At 58.1% G+C, this 9838-nt stretch overlaps 1 protein-coding gene across 1 annotated transcript; it reads left to right on the forward strand.

The window, feature by feature from the left end:
- The first annotated feature begins 135 nt into the window (after nt 1-135).
- CDC37 (cell division cycle 37, HSP90 cochaperone) lies at nt 136-9838 on the forward strand. The gene is made up of 8 exons (XM_082380243.1): nt 136-362; nt 6033-6314; nt 6654-6762; nt 6866-6981; nt 7068-7190; nt 7824-8006; nt 8107-8178; nt 9272-9838. The coding sequence occupies exons 1-8, from the start codon at nt 261-263 to the stop codon at nt 9422-9424; spliced, it is 1140 nt and encodes a 379-aa protein (XP_082236369.1). The 5' UTR covers nt 136-260; the 3' UTR covers nt 9425-9838.

Below are 9838 nucleotides of genomic sequence, written 5' to 3' on the forward strand. Positions count from 1 at the left end.
GCGAAGACTCCCGGGAGCCGGAACACGTGCGCGGGGGTCTTTAAGACCTCGGTCGCCAGTGCCGCTGCCGCGGTTACTAGGGATGTGACGTCACGCGCGGGCGGGGGCGTCCGCGCCCGGGCGGAAACGGAAGGGGCGGGACTCTGCGGGCACAGTCTGTGCGCTGCTGCCGCCGTAGCCGCTGCTGCAGCCGCCGCCGCCGCTGCTGCTGCCGCCGCTGCTGCTGCCAGAGCCGGAGCGGGCTGGGCCGCGGAGGCAAGATGGTGGACTACAGCGTGTGGGACCACATCGAGGTGTCTGACGATGAAGACGAGACGCACCCCAACATCGACACAGCCAGCCTCTTCCGCTGGCGGCATCAGGTAGAGCGCGCGCGCCCAGCGCCTTCCCCCACTCCCGAGACTCCGCTTCAGAGTTCTGACCCCTGATACTGCCGGGGGCCCTCCATTGACACCTGGGTTTCCCGCCCTACAGTCTGGACTTTCCGGATCGCCCGGGGTCCCTTGATTCAACTCCGGGGCAACAGAACTGTCGAGACCCTTGAGTTCCTTGCCCGCGATCCAGGGCCCTCCCCCCCTCCCCCCTCCCCTTCCAATTTCTTCTTGGAACTCCCAGTTGACCCCTAGGGCACCTTCTTCACAGTTTAGACTACCAAGACAAGCTTTGGACGTGCCCCCCCAATCCATTTGGGACCTTCCACTTACACCCAGAATTCTACCTCAGAATCTGCACCCTGAATACCCACTTATGATCTTGGATGTCCCACTGGCCTCTCCCAACCCCTAGAGTTCCCAATACTTTAAGTCTAGTCTGTGACCTGCCTTTCGGAATCTTGACGGTGATTCCCATTTAGATCTAGAGGTTCTGCTCCTCTCAACAGAGCAAGGAATTCTGTCCTCCCCTGAGATTTCTGTTCCTGGCCTGGGACTCCAACCCACACCCAGGACCCCTTCCCTAGAACGTAGACCGGTGCCCCACCAGGGCCCTCAGTCCCATCTAGGACTGGAATTTTGAAACCTGGTTCCCCTTCAGACTGAACCACCAGCTCCACCCTGATGGAGCCTCCAATTCCGGCCACTCTCCTTCAGCCTCATGTACTGTAGACCCAATTTCCCATTGCATCAGGAAACCCTACCCACGTGGCGTCCTGCCCAGCCAGAGCCCCTGCCCCTACTTGGTACTGCAGGCCCAGTCACCGCCCACCCCCAAGACAGGCTTCCTGTAGGAACCTCCGCCAGCATTGAAATGCCTCATTCAAGCCCAAGTCCAGGACCTAAACCCACCCCAGCTTCCTTCTGACCCCTATTTGGTCTGCTGTTCTCAGACACCCACACTGACCCTGCTTTTACCAGGAACCCTCCCAGTCTGATTCCAAATTCCCTGCCCCTTCTTTTATTTATTTTCCCCCAAATCCAGACCCCAGAATCCCAAGTCTGTGTGTTCTCTCACCCCTCTCCCTGACCAGCAGCGCTCTCAGGCCCAACAGAATGGCTCTCATGAGACCTAATGTTCTAATCTCCTGCTCCACCAAATCAGAGCTCCTGCACCCACATTCCTATGCTTGTTGTATTCTCAAACTGAGGGCATATATCTCTCAGAACCTTCCAGTTAGGAATTCCTCACCCCACCTTCCCATATATCAGCTCCCAGTCGTTTATCTAGAAGCTTCTAGAAGGGCCCTTCCCCATCCTGCCAAGACCCAGCATTAGTCCCTACATCTGGTTCCCAGTCCCAGTTCCAACGCATTCCTTAAAGCAGCAGCCTCCTGGGTAGTGTACCTGCCGGGTGGGCCCCTGGAGTGTAAGGAGAAAGTTCTAGCACTTCTCTTTCTTGCCATGTGTAACATTTTATTATGAAATATTGAAGATCTCTGCAAGCTCTCAAGGCGATTCTTGGGAACACCTATTTCTGTCACGTAGTTAATCTATATCACCGTGGGGAGGACGGTTTGGTCCTGCTGAGTTGGGAGGCCGATGCCCCCTCTCCTGCAGCGTCCTCCTCCCACCACACCCTTCTCCCTCCTGGCACAAAAGCTTTTCCTGGCCTGCCGCTGGGAGCCCCAGGGCTGGAGTGGAGGCGGGGAGCCTGGTGTCTCCAGCACCCGGTTCAGCGGCCACCAAGCCTGGGTTCTCACCCCAGCCCTGCCACAGGGCCATTGCTGCTTTAGGGGGAGCGAAACCCCGCCTCCATGAGACCATCGTAAGGACGACATGAAATGAGATCTGGAAAGAACTTGGCTCAGGGCCTGGGAGGGAGTAAGCAGGACCAGAGGGGAAAGGGGGATTAGAGAAAAGGTAGCCTGGCGTGCTTCTGAGCATAGGCCTACCCACCCGGGTTCAGATGCTGGCTCCTGCTGAATCACTGACCTGCTGCATTGCCCCCAGTGAGTTTTGATCTCTCTGTGCCTCAGTTTCTCCAGCTGGGGATCTTATTAGTGTCTGCCTCATAGGGTTGTTGTGAGGGTTGCCTTTTGTATTTAATGTGTGTAATGCTCTCAGGACAGCACCTGGCATGCAATAAACTGTGTAGAAACCTTAGCCACTATCATTATTACTCAGGTAATTCACGCTCATGGTAAAAAAATAATCCAAAGGTTCCAGAAGGGGACCAGCGAGTCTTCCCAGCTCCAGCTCCAGCTCCCTGGCTCCCTTGCCCAGAAACAGCCACCAGTACTAGTTTCTTGTGGCTCCTCCCAGTGAGCTGTGTGCCATCCAGGTTCTGTGAGCCTCGGGTCCCCTGTCTGTAACGAGGGCAGTGATACCTGTGGCCCCTTCTCGCTGCCAAGGCTTCTGCCCTGCCCAGCCTGCTACAGCCCCTCCTGGAGGCGTAAAGCTCAGGCCGGGCAGGCTGCCACCCCCAGCAGCTCCAGAAGGCCTTTATTTAGCTTTGGCCTCCCTGGCGGCTGCTCAGAGGATGCCGGGAAGATTTTGATGGCCGTCCAGCAGAAACCAGCAGTGTGGTAGATTCCTGCTGCCACCCAAGGCCAGCTATAATGCCAACCGTAACCCTCATAAGGCAGCAGGAAGGCTCCAGGTGACACAGGCCCATCATGGAAAAAGAGAGGAGGCAGAGGCCGCAAGGTGTCCTCTGCAAGGCGAGGGCCTTATCCGAGTGGGAAAAGTGAAGCTCAGGGTTGACCATGTCGGTCCTATGGGGCGTTAGAGAAGGATTCAGGTCTCCCGATTCTCACCTGCTGTCTTCCTGGCCCTGTGCTAGAACCTGGAGATACGGCCTCTAGTAAAGCACAGAAGCAAGTTAGCAGACCATTGTGGTGGCCGTGGCCATGACCGTGACGACAGTGATGACAGTTGAGGACACGTATACCGAGTGCCGTGTTGCAAGCAGTTTCCTGGGAGTAACTCATTTAGTCCTCACAACAACGCTGTGAGGTCCCATTTCATAGAGGGGGACACCAAGGCAGGGAGAGACAGGAGACTTGGCCAAGGTCACATCACCAGTAAGTGGTGGAGCTGGGCTGCTCTGATGATGCAGTAACAACTGCTCCCAGTTACCAGTTATAAGCATTTACTGGATATCGAGCTAAACACTTGAAGTACATTTTCTTGTTTGAGCCCCAGTACAGTCCCCAGAGAGAGACAGATTGTCCCCTTGGACAGACAGTAATGACAGTAGCCAGCGTGGGAATGGTGCTGACTGAGCACCCAGCACGGCTCTGGACTGTCTACTTTTATAACCTTTTTTGCTTTTCCCGATGCAGCCTTGTGAGATCAGCACTGTTGTCTGCATCTGACAGATGAGGAAACTGAAGTTAGGGGATTGGCCCAGGGACACCCGGCCATTACATGGTGGCTGTGAGATGTGACCCCAGGTCTGGTGCCCCAAGGCCTTCCACTAGCATCTCATCGCGTCATCTGATGATCACAGAGGGGCCTTTGGGGCTTAGTGACTCTGGGGGTTGGGCACTTGGGGGAGGCTCTGTCGAAGCTGAGACTTGGGGACAAAGCAGATGGAGTAAGGGGAAGAGAGTTCCAGGTGGGAGGAACAGCATGTGCAGAGGCTAAGAGTCAGGAGAGAGCTGGTCCATTCAGGGCTAGCATCAACCACAGGGGCCGGCATCAGCCTGGGACCCAGCCCCCCAAGGAGCCTTGGCCATCTGGCCAGCGTGGGGCAGGGGTCTGGGGTCCCCTCTGAACCCAGACACTCCAGTTTGAGGTAGCAGGGAGGGCTGTGGTCAGACAGGTACATTTCAAAGAATCCTGTGGCAGCTTCCGAGCCTGGATTGGGGCGACAGCGATGGAAGATGCTGGCACCTCTCAGGGTTCAGTCATCGGCTCTGGGTTGAGCAGGCGCTGCTGGGAGGCAAGCAGGGTTGGAGAGCGACAGGGCCCAGTGATCTGATCGGGGTCGGGATGGGGGACTGAGGAGATGGGGTGCAGTGGAAGAGGAGGTCTGAGGAGCGGCGTCTAGGGTGGGGGGGGCACAGGAGGCTGGTGGGCACTAGGCTGGGCTCAGGAGGGCATGCTGGCCTGGAGACAGAGCTGAGCGGGCCTCCGCAGATCCAGGTGCAGCACTCGGGGTGGAGCAAATTGGAGAAACAACTGGAAATGCAAAGTGTCAGGGGAGTTCCCTGGTGGCCTAGTGGTTAGGATTCTGGGCTTTCACTGCCGTGCCCCGGGTTCAATCCCTGGTCGGGGAACTGTGATCCCACAAGCCACGCAGCGTGGCCAAAAAAAAAGAAAAATAGTGTCAGGATTTGGTGGCAGAGAGGGAGGGACAGGGCTCACAACAGGCCTCAGCTTGGGACAGGAGGCGGGGGCAGGCTCTTTGCTGAGGGAGGACACAGCAGAAAAACAGGTCTGGGGGGTTCCGATGGGGAGTTCAGTTTTGGGCACAGAATTGGAGGTGCCTGTGGGACACCCAGGCAGCGGTGGCTTGAGGGGTGTGGTGGGCACAGGAGGGTGCCCAAGTGTTACTGAGGGTGGCTCCAGGGAGGAGGGGGAACCTGAGACCCTGGGGAGGGGTGAGGCCTCTATCCAGCATCTTATTACTTTATTACATCCAACAAGGCTTTTCTGAGTCCGTACTGTGTGTCAGGCCCAGTTCCTGGCTCTGGAGGCACAACAGTGAACAGATCCCCACCTTGGTGGAGCCAGTATCCTTGGAGGAGGACAGTGCCCGAAACATGATAAATAATCGTCACAGGCTGTTGTCGGGTGACAAGTGTTGAGGAGGAAGATCAAGCAGAGCAGAGTGGGGGGAGGTTGAGACCTTGAGCCGGGTGGTCAAGGAAGCCCTCATCTGTAAGGTATTTTATTTTTATTTATTTATTTATTTTTTGCCGCACTGCGCTGCTTGTGGGATCTTAGTTCCCCAACCAGGGATTGAACCCGGGCCCTTGGCAGTGAAAGCACGAAGTCTTAACCACTGGACCACCAGGGAATTCCCTGTAAAGGGACATTTGAAGATGATAAGGGGGACTTCCCTGGTGGTCCAGTGGTTAAGACTCTGTACTCCCAATGCAGCGGGCACAGGTTCAACCCCTGCTCAGGGAACCGCGATCTCGCATGCTGCACGTCATGGCCAATAAATAAATAAATAAATAAATAATATATTTTTTAAAACAAGAAGATGATAAGGATGCCGGGGTGGGGGGTATCTGGGGAGAGGACATTCCAGGCCAAGGGAACAGCCAGTGCAAAGGCCCTGAGGTTTGAAGTGGGTTCAAGAAAAGGTGAGGCAGCCAGTGTGGCTGGAAGGAGGGGGTGAGCAGGAAGAGGTGAGGCCACGGAGGGCACGGGACAGATTGCGCACGGCCCTGTGAGTCACAGGGAGGACTTAGGTTTTTGCTCCAAGTGAGGTGGGAGCCGTAGAGGGTTCTGAGCAGGAGAGGGACCCGCCCTGGCTCAGGGGTACCTGTAGGGGCGAGAGCGGGAGCTGAGAGTCTGGCACGCGGAGGTTGGTGCTGACATTCTCTGGGGTCATGCCAGGTGCAGCTGTTGGGGTCCTGGGGCTGGGGCTGGGGTCAAGGGACAAGCCGTTCCACAGAGTGATGGGCCGTGCCTGTCCCACAGGCCCGGGTAGAGCGCATGGAGCAGTTCCAGAAAGAGAAGGAGGAGCTGGACAGGGGCTGTCGCGAGTGCAAGCGCAAGGTGGCCGAGTGCCAGCGGAAGCTACAGGAGCTGGAGGTGGCCGAGGGTGAGGGCAGCAGGGCCGAGCTGGAACGGCTGCAGGCCGAGGCACAGCAGCTGCGCAAGGAGGAGCGCAGCTGGGAGCAGAAGCTAGAGGAGATGCGCAAGAAGGAGAAGAGCATGCCCTGGAACGTGGACACGCTCAGCAAGGACGGCTTCAGCAAGGTGTGCGAGGGCCGGGCGCGCTCGGCAGACAGTGGCAGGTGTGGCGGAGGGGACTGCTCAGGTCCAGGGACGGGTGGATGGGGGTGGAGGGTGAGGGGATCAGGGGTGGGGGGCCAGGCAGGTGAGGCACCCCACCGGTACCCGCCCCCTCTGATCTGCCCGAAGGCCCTAGTCCGAGGCCACACCTGCCACGCCCACGCTCCCGCCACGTTGATGTTCATGGCGCCGTCACCACCTCCACCCTGGATGGGATGGGCGCTGCGGCCGCGGCCCACCCGGCCACGCTTGAGGCACTCCACGGCCTCGCCCCAGCCCACTCCCCTTCTCACCCCACCACAGAGCATGGTCAATACCAAGCCTGAGCAGGCGGAGGAGGAGTCGGAGGAGGTGAGGGAACAGAAACACAAAACCTTCGTGGAGAAGTATGAGAAACAGATCAAGCACTTCGGTGAGTTGGGCCCAGGTTGGGGCCCAGTGGGCGGTGCACGTGACAAGGGGCTGGCCCTCCGCCTCCAGGGCCCTTCCAACATCTTGCCAACACCTTCTCACAGGCATGCTCCGCCGCTGGGACGACAGCCAGAAGTACCTGTCGGACAACGTCCACCTGGTGTGCGAGGAGACCGCCAACTACCTGGTCATCTGGTGCATTGACCTAGAGGTGGAGGAGGTACGTGGAGCCCGCCCCCGGGGCTGGGGAAAGGCTCTGCCCTGAGTCCGCCACTTGGCGACGCCGTGCTTGTTTTCCCTTGGCAGAAATGTGCGCTGATGGAGCAGGTGGCCCACCAGACCATCGTCATGCAGTTCATCCTGGAGCTGGCCAAGAGCCTGAAGGTGGACCCCCGTGCCTGCTTCCGGCAGTTCTTCACCAAGATCAAGGTAGGGAGGGGCCCGAGCGGCCAGGGCAGAGTGGAGGGTGGTCCTCCTCAGGGAACCAGCCTGCGGTCCACTGGGGGAGACAGACACGGGTCTACTCGGACTCAAGCCCCTGTGATCAGACCTCTCCTCAGTCAGGAGAGGGCTGGGCCACGGAGGAGCTGACAAGTGGTCGGCTCCTGGGCAGATTTGGAAAGCCGAGCTGGCACGATGTGCTGAAAGTCCTAACCTGGGGTGAGGGCCAGAGTCAAGGACGCCTGTGGGTTTCTTACCTGAGCACCTGAAGAGCAGACCTATCCCTGCTGAGCTGGGGGAGATGCAGGACAGACGGAAGGGTGTGATCTGGAGCTCCGGGGTGGCTGTGTTGCATTTGAGATGCCTGCTAAACTCCACAGGAGGACCTGGAGGAGGTGGGTGTCACGAGTCTGAGGTTCAGGGGGATGTGCAGGCAGGTGGTCGTGAGCACAGAGGTGTCAAGTCGAGCTCAGAGGAGGCAGAGGAGAGCCCTGAGGCCCAGGGTGCCCGTCTTTCAGTTCAGGACCAGATGTGGGGAGCCCTGGGGCATCTCTGAGCACCTGCAGTGGGAGGGTCTTGGGTCCCCCAGTTCAGCCCTGTGCACGCCCCTGCCCCCCGCAGACTGCCGACCGTCAGTACATGGAGGGCTTCAACGACGAGCTGGAGGCCTTCAAAGACCGCGTGCGGGGCCGGGCCAAGCTGCGCATCGAGAAGGCCATGAAGGAGTACGAGGAGGAGGAGCGCAAGAAGCGGCTCGGCCCCGGCGGCCTGGACCCCGTCGAGGTCTACGAGTCCCTCCCTGAGGTGCCGCTCCCTGGGCCCTGGCGGGCAGCAGGCAGGCAGCCAGTGGGGTCCCCGGGGTCCCTGGGAACCAGGCCCTGACCCCGCCCCTCTGCACCCACAGGAACTCCAGAAATGCTTTGACGTGAAGGATGTGCAGATGCTCCAAGATGCCATCAGCAAGATGGACCCCACCGTGAGTAACTGTGCCCAAGCCCACCTGGGCAAGCGATGTGTCTCCCCCGCCCCCTCCAGCTCTGCTGCCCACATCCTTGGTAGAAGTGTCCCTCCTGGGCTTCTCAAAGGAACAAGGGACGTTTTGTCACTGTGTGGCCAGCACACGAGGCAGCCGGGCTCTGTGCCACCTGCTCACTTACATTTATTGAGCACCTACTGTGTGCCCAGCGTCCAGATTGAGTGTCCCTGTCCCTGTGGGCTGTTTATGAGCACACCCAGGTGACCCCACCTTTGCCAGCAGCTCACAGTGGCCCAAGGAGGGGGTCCCTTTCCAGCCTCAGTTACCTCATCAAACCACTTTCTCTCGATATTAACTCACGAAATCCATGGGGAGGGCTGAGCACGTAGTTGGTGCTGGTAAACAGCAGCTGTTTGGAGCAGTAACCGCGCTGGTAGATAAATACTTTGAGTCTTGATAGACCTCAGTTTGACCCCATTCCTGCTGCCTGGCTCACTGGTTGGCCACATTGCTTTCCTCATCTGTAAAATGAGTCTGGTCGCAAGACCTGGCCCAGGGTTTCTAGACGCTTCTGTGGGAATGAACATCTAGACCAGGGGTCTTCCGCCTGTGGCTTGCAGGCTCATTGCCTGTCTCTACATAAAACTTGATTGGAATGCAGCAGCCAGGATGGTTTATTTTCATCTTGTCTGTGGCTGATTTTGTGCTACAACCCTAAAGTTGAGGAATGATGGGTTGAGAGGTTTTGACAGAGACCATAGGGCCTGCAAGCCAAAAATATTCACTGTCTGGCCCTTTACAAAAAAGTTTGCTGACCCTTGTTCTAGACTACACTGTTTAAACTTGGATTGAAGCTAAGTAAGGTTTAAAGTTCCCCTGCACCAGCCACATTTGAAGTACTCGGTAGCCACACGTGGCTGGTGGCTACCATATTGTACGGCACAGATTACAGGCCATTTCCATCATTGCGGGCAGTTCTTTTGTAAAGCTGTGATCTAGAAAGAGCAGGAAGCAGGCTCGAGGATGTGCAGGGGACAGGCGGGCCACCAGAAGGTGGCAGCCCAGCCTCACCAACCCACCCTTCTCCCTGCAGGACGCGAAGTACCACATGCAGCGCTGCATCGACTCTGGCCTCTGGGTCCCCAACTCCAAGTCCAGTGAGGCCAAAGAAGAGGAGGAGGCGGGTCCCGGGGACCCCTTGCTGGAAGCCTCCAAGCCGGGCGACGAGAAAGACGTCAGCGCATGACCCACCTCAGCTGCTGCCCGACTGCCTGCAGGCCCCTGTGTGCCCCTTGTCAGAAAACAAAAATAGACACCATCTCCCCAGCTCCTGGCTTCCTCCACTTTTGCTGCTCCCACACCTAGCCTGGAGGGGCCTGCCCACCCCCCTCCACTGACCCCACTCCCCGAGTGCTCATCCACGTCTGCTTTGAGTCAAGGGGCTTCAGTGCCTGCAGCTCCCCCTCTTCAGCATTATGCCAAAGGCTCGGGGGTCCAGGGAGGGGTAGAGGTTGCCAGACTGGTCCACGGGGTAGGGGTGGGGTCCCCCGCCGAGGGCCCTGCCCCAGTCACTGTGGGCTCCGTTTTCACTGTTCATCTGCTGTTGAGTCTCCTATATAGTAAACAGCAATTATCTTCCAATAAAGGATTTCAGATGCTC

The sequence above is a fragment of the Balaenoptera borealis genome, assembly GCF_965194805.1.
Source record: "Balaenoptera borealis genome assembly, chromosome: 2".
NCBI lineage: Eukaryota > Metazoa > Chordata > Mammalia > Artiodactyla > Balaenopteridae > Balaenoptera > Balaenoptera borealis.

Coding starts and splice junctions, on each gene's coding strand:
- CDC37 (XM_082380243.1), top strand. CDS start 261: ATGGTGGACTACAGCGTGTGGGACCACATCGAGGTGTCTGACGATGAA. Junction 6,315..6,653: donor GCAAGGACGGCTTCAGCAAG/GTGTGCGAGGGC, acceptor ACCCCACCACAG/AGCATGGTCAATACCAAGCC. Junction 8,007..8,106: donor TCTACGAGTCCCTCCCTGAG/GTGCCGCTCCCT, acceptor CTGCACCCACAG/GAACTCCAGAAATGCTTTGA.